The sequence below is a fragment of the Argentina silus genome, assembly GCF_951799395.1.
Source record: "Argentina silus genome assembly, chromosome: 17".
Classification (NCBI taxonomy): Eukaryota; Metazoa; Chordata; class Actinopteri; order Argentiniformes; family Argentinidae; genus Argentina; species Argentina silus.
In genome coordinates, this window is record NC_139671.1 from 12,188,188 (window position 1) to 12,202,739 (window position 14,552).

The 14,552-nt window shown below is 45.0% G+C and overlaps 2 protein-coding genes across 2 annotated transcripts in view; one reads left to right on the forward strand and one right to left on the reverse strand.

Annotated features, from left to right (window-relative positions):
* Window positions 1-9,111: 9,111 nt before the first annotated feature.
* Window positions 9,112-12,053, forward strand: LOC310818400 (galectin-5; the record flags this gene model as incomplete). Its single annotated transcript, XM_083689344.1, has 6 exons — window positions 9,112-9,117; window positions 9,509-9,737; window positions 10,011-10,135; window positions 10,466-10,554; window positions 10,758-10,929; window positions 11,548-12,053. The coding sequence occupies 6 exons, from the start codon at window positions 9,112-9,114 to the stop codon at window positions 11,704-11,706; spliced, it is 780 nt and encodes a 259-aa protein (XP_083545470.1). The 3' UTR covers window positions 11,707-12,053.
* Window positions 12,054-13,138: 1,085 nt separating this feature from the next.
* LOC310818402 (mitogen-activated protein kinase-binding protein 1-like) overlaps window positions 13,139-14,552 on the reverse strand; it is a gene marked incomplete at both ends in the record, with an annotated part of 18,659 nt that continues 17,245 nt past the window's right edge. The window contains 5 exons of the mRNA XM_083689346.1: window positions 13,139-13,381; window positions 13,582-13,667; window positions 14,012-14,103; window positions 14,331-14,454; window positions 14,550-14,552. The exon at window positions 14,550-14,552 is cut by the window's right edge and continues 216 nt beyond it. Of these exons, the coding sequence (XP_083545472.1) occupies window positions 13,139-13,381; window positions 13,582-13,667; window positions 14,012-14,103; window positions 14,331-14,454; window positions 14,550-14,552 (548 nt within the window). The remainder of the gene's footprint in view (window positions 13,382-13,581; window positions 13,668-14,011; window positions 14,104-14,330; window positions 14,455-14,549) is intronic.

Below are 14,552 nucleotides of genomic sequence, written 5' to 3' on the forward strand. Positions count from 1 at the left end.
GTTTATTAGAGAGGAATATTTTGTGAGCATATGGTTTACGCATAACACAGTCCCCTACAACTTTTAAGTTCTTTAGCATACTCAGTTCCTGAGTTATCATAACATATTAGCGGTTTCATAAAAGACGTGTACTATAAAGCTGAAATAGAGACACTGCTTAAGCTAGAGTAGTGTTAGTTCTCTGCTGGTTGAAGTGTTAGGTCTCTGCTGGTTGACATTGTCAGACCCCTCATTGATCCTGGCTTTGTTTTGGTATGCATTAAGGGGCTGTTCCCGAGACAGAGTGAGTGTGTTGTGAACAAGTCGAATCCTTCCTCTTTGGCAGGCACCCACATCTCTGACTGGAGAACAGTATGTGTCCCTGGAACGTGTCTGTCTGTGTGTGTGTGTGTGTGTGTGTGTGTGTGTGTGTGTGTGTGTGTGTGTGTGTGTGTGTGTGTGTGTGTGTGTGTGTATGCAAGGGTGTGTGTGTGTGTGTGTGTGTGTGTGTGTGTGTGTGTGTGTGTGTGTGTGTGTGAGTGTGTGTGTGTGCGCGCGTGTGTCAGGGGCCAGGGACAGCCTCTTCTTCCCCTTTTCTGTCTCCTTCTCTCTTCCTCCTTTCCTCTTCCTCCTCTTCTTCTTCATCTCTCTCCTCTTCTACCAACCCTCTCTCCTCCCCTCCTTTTCTCTCCCTCAAGGGGAATTTAAGCCCAGCCAGCCAACACACCCCTCCAGCTCAGAACTATTTCAGGCAGTGGCACACTTATTATGGGTTTGCTGCATGAGTGTCATCCTCAAATGGCCGCCAAGAGGACGTTTCCTATTGGCTGATGAAGGAGAGGGAAGCCCCTAACTGAGATGCTATTGCAAAACAACACCAGGACAACAACAGAGGAGTTGGCAAATACAGCACATCAGATACATATTCTATATTTGCCAACTCCTCTGTTGTTGTCCTGGTGTTGTTTTGCAATAACATCTCAGTTAGGGGCTTCCCTCTCCGTTGTCAGCCAATCTGGCTCTCAAAAGTAACTGAAATCACTGGATGTCAAAAGCCGGCATAAAACGATATGTGTCCTTTCATCTTCAGTCCTGGTCCATTGATAATCCTTTGATTAGTTGAGTAAAGTGTACTAGTACCGGGTTGGAGCAAACACCTGCACACCCTGTGGTCCCAAGGACCTATGTCAGTTTTGTGATTCGTGTCCCAATGGTTAAGGCTAGATTTTAAGTAGGTAAAGCTGATCCCAGGTCTGCGCTTAAGGCACCTTTGTGGCAATGTTGCTCCCCTCTTTGGATTGAACACTTGTTGTCACCATCTTGTGGTGGATTGTAAGAATGCACAGGTTACTGTACATCCATTGTAACAGGGTAACAGGGGGGCTGCAAAAGGGTATCATACTCTAGTGAGAGCCCAATCAACAATCCACTACCTGAGTGTAACCAAGCGTGCTGAACCTACATACTCGATGTCCTAACCCAAATATATGTGACATTCATCAGGCCTGTCCTGGAATATGCTTCACCTGTTTGGGCAGGTCTCCCAAAGCACCTGATCAAAGACACATCGAAGGCCTTCAGTGAAGATGCTGCTGTATCATTGGAATACCCTATGACACATTCCCCAGCATAGAGGCAAGAAGTGACAAGGCCAGGCTCTCTCCAGTCTCTGACCACAAACTCAAACCACCATAACCTGCGAAATGGAAGACAATACACAGCCAATCAGTCACACAAAATGACACCAACTGTCCTTTATTTGTTTATTTCAGAGTGGTTTCTCATCATGTAAAGAGCATCTCATTTCCTATTGTTGTCCAATGATGTTTTATATTATAAACTTGAACTTGAATTAGCGCTACTGTACATCTCAGAAAGGACAATACAGTAGTCCTTGCCATGTCATCATCAGGGGACACTCTCAGACACACATTTGATTGGAGCGTACTGGGAGGGAGGAGGCGGTTCTTGACTAGAAAGGGGAATTAGTAGTAGAGAGGGGGCGGTGCCACTTGAAGGTGGGGCGGGTAGGGTTGAAGAGGGTTTCTTGCTCATTTCATGTGTGTTGTTTTTCCTTTGTTTGTTTTCTTTCATTGTTTCTGTGTTTTATCACCGAAAAAAACGAGTGAAAAAGTTGGATGTATTGTGAACCAGAGTTTGAATCTGAACAGGATTGCAAACTGTATGTTACTTAAACAGGTGAATACATTTATAAGAGAAAGTGTTTTGTTCTAAATATAAAGCCCATTTTTTATCCTCTCTCACCACTAGAGGGCTAACCTTAGTGAGTCCATCCTCTTGCCATTTGGGCCTCCAGTTGATCGTCATTTGAATAAAAAAAAATTAGTGACATAATGAATGGGTCAGAGGCTATTGCATATCAGCTACAGCTGCCACGAGGATGACTTTAAACTCTTCCAAACGCTATAACAACGAGCTCTGTTTCATCAAAAGAATTGTGCAGCAAGGGGTCTTAAAATCCCCAGGTCATTGTGATTGCCTGCTGTCTCCATGGTAACAGCAGCAGTCCTTCTATCCCCTTTCCCCCCTGGAGTTAAACTGTCAGAGAGCTTCCAGCATCAGCCCACAGACACAGATCTCGTACCCTCCTCTAATACTGACATTAACCATGTTGAGATAAATTGCATATCTGACCCTAGATCAGCTTCCGGGGGGAAATTTGATCCTACTTCACATCTGTATTGAAACATCTCTTTGTGTCTTCCTCATAGACAGCACAGCCCAGTTTGACAACCTCAGACATCCTTCCCTCCTTCTTTCCTTGAGATTGTCTCTGCTCTAACACAGTTCGATAGGTCAAAGCAAGAGTTTCACCGATCCAGTCATTTCAGATTAGGGATTATTTCCAGGAAGGGAGGCAGGGAGGGAGGACACAATTCCAAAACTATTGGAATGGGGCCCAGGGCTTATCAGGGCCTAATGTCACTGCTGCTGCTTTGCAGCTGGCACACCCTGCTCCTCCCAGAATGCATTGGCTGCCATCGCAAGCAAACATTTCACCTATTTCATATATGTGAATACAGTACACACGCACACGCACACACACATGCGCACAAGCACACACACACACACACACACACACACACACTTATCTAGGTACAGTACCCAAGATATTTACCAAAACAGTAGAATACATAAATGATCTTCTCTAACTATGTGTGAATTGATAACACTATAGATAGATAGATAGACGAGCTTACGACACAGTTATTACATGGAGATATTGCTTGTATTACTTCATCTTATTTGATCATCAATAAAAATGTAAATGTAAAATGTAACACTTCACACTAATAACGACTAAATATGTGGTAAAGTAGGCAGTGCCAGGACAGACCAAAGACATGGGTCTAAGCACTGTTACTTGGGGAGGCTTTTTATTTTGCCCCAGCCAAAACTATCCCCCATGATCCTGCAAGGCGGTTCATCCTCCGGTCAGCTGTAAAGAGGTCAGAACACTCAGAGGTTTATGATTATACATCACTGAGCCATAGGACACAGTTTGCACCTCACGCATGTTAGCAAGCACGCACATTTACACCTCACATGCAGATTACACCTCACATGCACTAAGCATAAGTATATTACAATAGAATGGAAATATGCTTTTTGCTCCATGGTGCGGACCAGGGTTCATATGATATGTGTTTCTCTTGCTTTGCTCCGTTCCTTCTCTTCTTCCACAGGGCTGTGTTGTCGTCATAGGCAGCATGTACTGTAGCTCCCTGCTGGTGGTCCTCTCACCTCCTCTCCACGTCCTCCCCTCACGGTGTGTGTGCTGTAGCATACTGCTTCACCTCTTCACCTCCTTCCCCAGGATTTCCGCCGTAGATTGAAGACCCATCTCTTCAGGCTACATCTTAACTATCCCTCCTAAATACCTCTTCATCCCCACTACCCCCCCCTGTAAGTTTCTCTACTGTAAATAAATTAAGAAAAATAACAACAACAAAAAAAAAAGCAATTCTTCTAGCATTGTGACTGCCAATAGCCCCTGGTCCTACCATAGATTACTTTTTCTTATGATGACTGATGGATAGATGATTCACTCACTTAAACAAATGTATTTGTTGTAAGTCACTTGGGATAAAGGCGTCTGCTAAATGCCATAAATGTAAATGACTGTGTGACTGCATGTCGCTCCCTGCTGCTCCTCCCCTCACCTCTCCTCTCTCCACGTCCTCCCCTCACTCTGTGTGTGTGTGTGTGTGTGTGTGTGTGTGTGTGTGTGTGTGTGTGTGTGTGTGTGTGTGTGTGTGTGTGTGTGTATGTGTGTGTGGGTTGTAGCAATACTGTTCCCCACTGCTCCACTTCCTCACCTCCTTCCCCAGGGCTGGAAGGTTCATAGAGGATAGTGTTCTATCTAACTACGATTTGGTTGCTTCTTGCTCCCTGCTGCTGCTCCCGTCACCTCCACCGCGACAGGAAGGCCCTGGGCAGAGGGCATGGGGGGGGGGGGGTTAGCTAGATGAGGAGAAGGAGGGGTGAGGTGGGGGGGGGGCTAATTCTGTGGTTGAACCAGGACTGGTTTTGTGTAGAATTATACGGCTACCGTTGTCATCCCAAAGTTAACTCACGTTTAGTCAAGTCAGGAGTTTGACTTTGCTTGCCTGACAGGTTGATAGGTATCTCATCATGTATGAAGTGTAGCCCAAGTAGCTTGCAAACCGCTGAAAAATGTTCGCGTAAATGCGCTAAATTGTTCATTCTTAGTTCAAAATCAGTTCACTGTCACTTGTTAACTATCAACATGATTAGACATAGTAGACTAGTAGCCTATTTCCCTCTGCTCAATGCCACTAAAGTCAAGAAAGGCAGCATTACGACGTAGCCATATACCGTCTAGCTACAACCACCAGTATGTCCTCCTCTGTTCTGTAACAATGGGCCCAGCAGGGAATAAGCACTAGATAACAAACATTCTTGTGACGGTCAGATTGATATTCACTCAACATTCAACAAAACAATGTTACTGCTCACTGTCACGCTCCAGAGGCTCATGGGATATGATGAGTAATCACGGCCAGCTGTTTGTGTGAGTATGTGTGTGTGTGTGTGTGTGTGTGTGTGTGTGTGTGTGTTTACACACACACACGCACCCAATGCCAGCGGCCATAACATGCCCTCAGCCGCCCAACACACAGCATTGTGGGCCACAGCTGGCATCCTGAAGTCTTCCTGCAGGGTGTTTTCATGCAGTCATGGAGGCGTGTGTGTGTGTGTGTGTGTGTGTGTGTGTGTGTGTGTGTGTGTGTGTGTGTGTGTGTGTGTGTGTGTGTGTGTGTGGGTGTGCTTTTGCGTGTGCGTGTGCGTGTGCGTGTGCGTGTGCGTGTGCGTGTCTGCATGTCTGCGTGTCTGTGTTCAATGGTTCACAGACTCATGGTGGCCTATTACACATGAGTGAGCAGAACACAGCAAAAGAGGCATTATCCAATCATTGTGGTATTTTCAGCTATAACTGCAGCTGTCGTATTGACATTATTGGCTGTCTGTGTGTCCTAACGCTGTCCTGATGCGACTCGGAAGAGTTCTGATTTAAAGGTAGAATCACAACTGGCATCTTCATACACAGGGGCAACTTCCTGCTTCCTGTACACACATCAACAACAACAGCATGTGAGTCTTCCAAAACAGTCATCATGGGCTCTTCCCAGTGAGGTCATACCCCAAGCAAAGTGATTTTGGACGTCTTTGGCAGATGTGAATCCTTGTTGCTGAGTCTATTCAAACAACATATTTTTTTCTCTCATGCTGTCATTACCAGAGCAGGATAAAGTTGCCCTTTAACACTGATCAAATTGTAGGGCCTCTTCGACTCGGGGTGTTGTTGTCTGCTTTAAAGGCACCATCTAGTGGTTAAATTGCGTATCAAATTGGAGTTTTTCTGCATATGACATCCCAACAACAGGTGGAAGAAGTATTGTATGTCTCTCAGTATCTCTACAAACAGATCCAGGCTAAACCAAGGTTTAAAGAGTGTTGAAACAGTACAGAATGTTTGCATTTACACAGGTTCACACAGTATTGCCAGAATCACTATGGTGATGATTTGTCAGATAACTGCACCTTTTCAAGAAATAATTTCAGCTAGAGATATATAGATCAATGAGCTTCCACAGTGTGTTGACAGTTCAGTCTGTCTATTTATGCCCTACTGAAATTCCCAGCATTTCTTAACTCAGATTATACCTAATCTAATAATGCAGGAGAGAAATAACCCAGTGTGTGTGCATGTTCAGTGGTTGTTATTTGTTGTTTGGTTGTTACCTTGGAAACGTTGTTTTATTTAGCTGTGTTAGACCATGATTCTCTCATCCCCCATTTGATCTTGAGAAATACGGTAAAGAGAAATAGTCCCAATCTTAGTCAACAGGAGCTATGTGCAGGGTGTCTGAATAAGTCACAGGTAGGGGTTACAAGAGGTCATAGTTGATCATGGATGGAATTGGATGAAGTTGCCCACAGACGCTGATATGTTCAATTTAGACCCCCCACCCCCACCCCTACCCCTACCCCCTAGATCTATTGTTAGGAGTAGAATACCTTCAGTATAAATAGTGAGAATAGATACAGTAGGCCAATCTACACCTGTTAGAGTATCAAGGCCCCCACGGCCTACCAGGTACCCCCACTCAAAGCCACTCAGACAAATATAACAGCCGTATAACAGGTAGTTCTTCAGGTAGTTCTTCTAGAGAGTACAGCCCCTCCTCAGTAGAGAGACCACCTCAGTGTGATGATGTGAGCTAGACGTTCCACTCCGTACAGAGAATCAACCAGCGAGGCCTGACTCCTGCTTACAGAGCCACCGAGGTATCTGTTAGGCTATAATTGCATTACTCTCCGGCACAGTGGCCAAGTCAGGGCATGTTTGTGTGAGTGGTGGTGTCTGTGAGACACAGTCCCATGACTGCTGAGCAGTGAAGGCAAGTCAACCACGTTGCCAAGAGAACCAAAGAAATGTTGTCAGCAAAGCGTGTAACTGTGGCTGCTGCGCCAGTACTGATAAGATGAGAAACCTGGCAATCCTGAGAGACACCTTCAAATACAGTATGTGGTGAACATGAGAGTTACAGTACAGTACCACCTCTCTCTCTCGCTCTCTTTCTCTCTCACACACACACACGCACACACACACACACTTACGTACACACACACGAACACACCCACGCACGCACCCACGCTGCTTTGTGCACTGGATTTAACCTGTAAACACCAAATAGGATTTGCTGGTTCCTATGGTAACATGTAAATTGAGAGAGGGAGAGAGACAGAGAGATGAGGACAGGAGGGTGAAAAATTGTGTGACAGAGAGGGGGAGGGGGAGAGAGAGGGGGGGGGGAAGAGAGGGGGAGACGGAGAGAGAGAGAGAGAGAAAGAAATGGGATGAGAAGGCTTCTCTAGTTGAGGTGGAGAGAAAGATGTTTATCACATTCCATCCACACCCAGAAGAATCTGAATGCCAGGATAGTGATGACATCATGTGGAAAGAGAGATCCTCTTTCCACAGGCATTTCTGCTTTTATTGGGACAGAGATAGTAGAGATTGACTGATCAACTAGTTGGTCCTCATATCAACCAGGTCTGACACTCTTGGGTGTGTGAACAAGAGTGGTTTGGGATACATTAGCTTGGAGATAATATACAGGTATTAATCCATATATCATCCATTCAAATGTGTCAAATTGTATTGGTTGCTGACCAATCAGTGCATTAATTCACTTCCTAATGCATTATTCAGTGTTGATAAGAAAATGCTGATATCCAACCCCTGTCACAACTAAACACTTTTTCAAACATTGTGCTTATGCCCCTAACATTTCAAACAGACTGACAACTTGGTAATGAAATCCATCTATAAATCCCTGATATTTACCATCACTTCACAGAAGAGCAGTTGACATCTTTTTGGGTGTGGTTTGCCCAGAAGTGGAGCCCACAAACCAGGAGTGGCCAAATGCAGAGAGTGTATAAAAGAGAGTGTGTGTGTGTGTGTGTGTGTGTGTGTGTGTGTTCGTGATAGCCTGCCACCTGAACAACTCAACAGCCTGGTTCTCCGGTCTACATCTGAGGACCATAGAGAATAACAGGTAATTTTTCCTGTTTAACTCCAACCTTTTATAGGCTGCATGTTGAAATGTGCTCCATCCTGCTTGATGTACTGTGTGCTTCCTTAGGTAACTTATGGAAGTACAGCTGAACTAACTGGTACATTCAGACACATGAAAAGAGCAACATTTTATACATTAAAGTCATCTTATTATGATTCATTTACAGAAGAGTCAAACTCTCTGCTGTTAAGTCGTTTTTTGTTGTGTTCATTGTATGACGGTTGGAGCTGGAGAGAGCTATATCACATACTGTGATTATGTATTCAACATGGCTTTTATCTCTCTTGTGGCATGACCGTTAGTCATAACCAAAACTACAGTGTTGCTATGTAGGACAGTGTTGCTATGTAGGACATGTCATTGTACTATGGGATACTTATTTCCTCTGAGACACATTATATTTTATCACCTGAATATTAGTATTTATGCTGGTCTATGCAATGTTCAAGAGTAGATGATAATAAATATATTTCCTAAAACTTTGGATGGTAATCGCTTGCATGAAAATCAGAGGTGCAGAGGTAAAAATGTGAGACTAAATATTTGCCTGATGTGAGGTAATAAGGTAATGATCTTGTTGGTTGAGTAGATATTTGTGGAATCTGCTGTCACAAGAGCAGAGGACAGAACCTGGCTTGTTGGACTGCAGCAGAATGACAACAGAGAATAGAGTCACTGTTATACACACACATTCCTATCTAAGTATGCATCTGTCTCAGTGGTAGCCTCAATACCAATCTATCTCTGCTTTTGTCAACTCCTGAGTCATTGTCAACTTTGACATAACTCAATGGTAGCTAGTACTCAATGTTTATGTCATTCAATTATGCTATGACCAGAATTGACATCTCAATGAGTATAGAGTATAGAAAATAGCCATTCCTTTCTGTGTCTGATGTCTGATGTGTCCCTCCTTAGTGTGTACAATATCTCTATTTGAGATATTTGTGCTGAATTAGAAAGATAAAATAATCGTAATCTCTTTTCTTCCACAGATACAATGGATGTGAGTACTACTCTCAAACTGCTGAGAATCCTGGAACTCATCCTCATTTTGAAATGAACCTTTCTCATATTTCATTTTTAATATGCTTACAAATGTGGATGGTTTTCTTATTGTATGTGAATGCATGTGTGATGAATGCGTGCATGCCTATCTATTTGTCTGTCAGAAATTGTTTTCATCTGGCCCTCCTATCCCCCGCAATCCCTCCTCTCACCCTCCCATCTCTCTCATCTCTCTCCCTCCCATCTCACTCTCTGTCCCCTCTCCCTCCTCTGTCCTCTCCTCCCTTCTTACTCCTCCCCTCTCTATGCTCTCTTCATCCCTTCTCTCGATCCCCTCCCTCATTTCTCCCCCCGGTCCCACTCGCTCCACTTCCACTCCTCTCCCCCAGCTCTCTAAAGCTCAGTGTGGCTGTCCGTCCTCTGGTTCTGCTCAGCAGGGTAATGGTATCTGGCCTGGTCAGCAGCCTGGAGCAGGGGGCCCTGTGTGGCCTGGACAGCCCGCCCAACCCCCCCCACCCCAACCCTGCTGGACCGGGCAGCCCAACACGCCTTGCTGGCCTGGACCACAACAAGCACCAGCTCCAGCACCAGCCAATCCCTGCCAACCATGCTGGCCTGGTCCCCAGCCCCAGTATCCCCAGCCTCCCCAGCCCCAGTATCCCCAGCCTCCTCAGCCCCAGTATCCCCAGCCTCCTCAGCCCCAGTATCCCCAACCTCAGCCTCCCCAACCTCAGCCTCCCCAACCTTCACAGCCCCCAGCTCCAGCCCCAGCCCTAGTCCCAGTCCCAGCCCCAGCCCAAGTCCCAGTCCCAGTCCCAGCCCTAGCCCCAGTCCCAGTCCCAGCCCCAGCCCAAGTCCAGCCCAGTGCCCCAGGATGGCCTGGTAACCCAGGTCAGCCCGGATGGCCTTACAACCCAGGTCAGTCTGGTTGGCCTGGTCAGCAACCTGTTACACCTCCACAATGGCCTGGACCACCCACACCAACACTAACACCAACACCACCATCTGGATACCTGGTGAGTTATTGCAATCCCTTTATTGTACCAGTTGGGAAATGTATAATATGAATAATATACAACATATACATATATGCTAACCTTGACAAAACAGAGAGAACTGTAGCTCTGTTGCTAAGAATGCTTTAATGAAAGCAATTACCACCAACTGGTTGTATGGCAAATAAATGAACTTGACTGTCTGTATGATGTGTGTGTGTGTGTGTGTGTGTGTGTGTGTGTGTGTGTGTGTGTGTGTGTGTGTGTGTGTTTGTGCGTGTGTGTGTGTGTGTGTGTGTGTGTGTGTGTGTGTGTGTGTGTGTGTGTGTGTGTGTGTGTGTGTGTGTGTAGACAGTACCGTACAACCTGAACCTAGTCAGAGGTGTCTATGACAAGATGATGATGACCATCATGGGGCAGATCAAGCCAAACGCCAAGCAGTGAGTTCATTCATTGTTCTTGTATCATCCACTCTGTCCCAGGAGGTCAATGTACACACTTTGGGCTAACCTATTTTTTCTTTTACCCACCAAATTCCCCAAATCCCCAACCTTGGTCCTGACCTACCATTGGGAAACCTGTAGTAGCTGTAATGACTGCAATGAATCTGATTATGTTCTTTAAACTAATTGTTCTTCTCCAGGTTCACAGTGAACTTCCTGCGAGGCAATGACATTCCGTTTCACATGAACCCTCGCTTCAACGAGGGGGGTAAGCAGGTGGTGGTGCGGAACCACAAGGTGGGCGAACGCTGGGGCAAGGAGGAGAGAGACATCCTGAGACAGTTCCCCTTCCTTCCTGGCCAAGACTTTGAGGTCAGTCGGAGAGTCAAACATACACTGACTCAACTAACAAAGCCTCATTAGGTGAAGTTAGCGGAGGGAGTTTTCACGAAACTGACTCCAGGTCAATTTTCCACCTTTTTAACGTTTGGAAGGGCTGATGATCCTAGATAAAACAACAACTTCGCTTCAGGCCAGACAAGCCCTTTGAGGTCAGTGGGAACTATTGATAACGCTCTTCTTGAAGAGGCTTCTATGAGTGTAATATTGTCTTGTAAATCCGTTCATAACACCATTTATAACACCTCAGAGGCATTCACAGGGCATAACTGAATAACACTCTGACGGTTATCATACGTACTCATGTATTTCGGTAAAAATCGTACTACTGTATAGGTCTATGTCACAGATTTCTAAGAACATACCATATAGTAACAGGAGTTTATTGATCATCAGATCAACCTTTCAGACCAGATCAACCACAGTACATATACATAAATCTTCTTTTCATGTGTTGAACCTTAATCAAGTAAGGTTGTTCTATTGGAAGCCAATTTGCATTTGGTCTCTTTACCTTGAAAAGGTATCTTTATGAATTAGCTTTCAGAAACCTCTTCACCACATCAGAAGTGAATCTTTTGTCTGTTGCAGATTAAGATCCTGTGTACGTATAACGACTTTAAGGTGGCAGTGAACGGCCTCCAGCTGTTTGAGTTTAAACACCGCGTCAAAGAGCTCAACCAGATCAACAGAATCAACATCCTGCATGATATCGTCCTCACCTATGTCAATGTGGAAACGTTACCCTAAGCTTTAAACACTACATCATATGTGTGTCATGATGATAATGTAATGATGATGACATAATGATGATAATGATGACAATGAGTTATATTTACATATTGTGATGCTCTTAACTAAGTCTAAAAGCAGTGGAGGCTGGTGGAAGTAGAAATCAGAGGAAGGGCTCATTGTAATGCATGGAACGGAATCAGATACGGTATCAAACACACAGATGAGGAATGGTATTAAACACACAATGAGCCAGTCCTCCAATTTCTACCTCCACCAGCCTCCTCTGTCTGAAAGTATGTTACATGTAAGCCTATGTATGGGGGTAGGTCTTAGTCTACCCCCCAGCAGCCATATATCCCAACCCACTCACCCTAAGCATCTCACTCCTATGTCCATGTGCATATTAGTGAAAATATCTACACAAGTCTTTGTACACTTTGTATTTTCTAAGTCCAAATATAAACTTTGTGCCTAAAACTTGTCTGAATAAGTCAAAAGATGAAGTGAGTATGTCATTCAGACTTGTATAGTTCCACTAACGCAAATGTTATTTGTTTAACTGGAGGCCCCTATAAGAGGGCATTCATTGTCCTCTAGGGATGGTCTTGTGACGCTAACAGGCTGGTCTCTCTTCCAGATCATGGGCTGTCATTAGACACATTAGGCTATGCAGAGAGTCTAGCCTACTAACTGACCAACAATCCCATAGAAATTGCTGAACGGGCTCATTGTAATGCATGGAAGCAAATGTGGAATGGTATCAAACAACTGTGTTTGCAATCATTCCACATTCCATTCCATGCATCACAATGAGCCCGTCCTCCCCTGGTAAGGAGTAAATCTAGCAGTTCACCAACAATCAAATGAAAACATTAAGCCCGGTGATGTCATGTTTTATATATTTTTTCGTCACACATTCACAGTCACATCAGGAAACAATGAGAATACCATTCAGCATCCATTATTAAAAACAAGTAGAATAATACATACAAGACAAATGATCAATTGAGAATGATCTCAGTATCCATTGCATCAAAGGTTTAACTTCAAGTAAACATATTTATTAATGCAAGCTACATTACTGGCATTACAATGACTGGTACTCAACTGGTTATACATGTTTTGAGAATTGACATGAATTAGGAAAATTATTATTATTATGTGTATGGCAACTCTATTAATTGTCTTCTTCTGGGTATCATCTTTGCCTCAGTGCAGTTCTCCCCACATTCTTCATAAGCACATTCATAACATTCTTCAGGCACACCAACACTCTCTCTTCATTCATCTTCATTCATCTCTTCATATTCACATCACTCATATTCTATCTCATTCTAATTCTATGAGCTATACAATGATCTATTGTTTATGTATCAAGACAGACAAACATTGTGTTGGTCACGCAGTATCATGACTGGCAGATGTGCATGCGTGTCCTCCGTCCTCCTCAGGTCTTGTGGTCCAGTCTCTTCTCCACTGACTTCAGCAGGAGCTCCGAGTACTGCTCCAGCAGAGCCAGTGCCCTTTCCCCTTCACCTTTGACCCCTGCTTCACCCCTGACCCCACCTCTGGGTGTTGGGTAAAGAGGTGAACAGTCTAGTTCAGCCCGGGCCACGGCCAGAGCCTCGGCCAGGGCCCTCTCCATCCCCTGGTGCTGCCCACTGGGGTTGCTGCCCACGCAGGCCCGCACCTGGACACAACATACAAACATACAACATACAAACACCTGTCAGCTCGACCAGTATGTATGCCCGTACAAGTGACAGCCTCACATACGAAGGGAAATGGTGAGGTGAACAGCTTAGTGACTATCTTCACATTTACACACACACACACACACACACACACACACACACACACACACACACACCGACACACACACACACTGACCATTGCGTAGAGCTGGGTGGCTCTCCTCACACTGCTGTGCAGATCTACTATGGCCTGTCTGCAGGTTTCCATGGTGACAGTAGATTCTGCTGGGGAAATCACAAGTTTGATACTTCATCGATGTGAACAACATGCCACACACACACACACACACACATACACACACACACACAGTGTGACACATTGAAAGGTAAAGTGTTGAAGACCGCCGTTAATGTGAGACGGTACAGGGTGGACTCACCCTGCATGCTGCAGTGGTGACAGTAGGAGGGGACAGAGACAGACTGCTGAGGCTCAGATGAACAGACAGACCAGAAAGCAGATGAGCAGTGATGATGAGGAGGATGAAGATGAGGAGAAGGAATAGAGAAGGAGTGACGGACAGGAAGAGTAGCCGTGATGACGACAGAGGAGCGGCGTCTACCCAGACCTGGCTCAGGAGCGGACGTGGCGGCGTACCCCTGGACCGACATCAGGGGGCGCTCTTTACACACCAGCATCTCCTGTTCTGTCACCATGGAACTGTAGAGAGGAGAGTTTCATGGAGAAATGTATCGGTCACTCCAACTGCAATCAGCGTACGAATGCGCCTGGTGTTTTTTTAGTTTTTTTTTTTTTATCAGTGTCACTGTGTAAGAAAAGGCAACATACTTTCGACTCAAACTTACAATCAAAACAACAAAAATCTCACAAAGCACCTGCAATCGACAGTATGAGCTTGTTACTGTTGCCATAGAGATGGTGTTTACCTCAATGAATCTAAACTTCCGTGCTGTTTCACAGTAAATGAGGTAGGGGTGACCGACACCAACTGGATGTTGCCCAGGAGCCCTGGCACCTGGTTTGTGTTCAGAGACAGACGTTTCTCCAGGGCTGTGGAGACATAACAATGATTATCAGACTGTTAGAGCTCTTTCCACCGACCTCACTTATCACCTATTACCTAGCATTTATAAGGTCCACTTTACCTT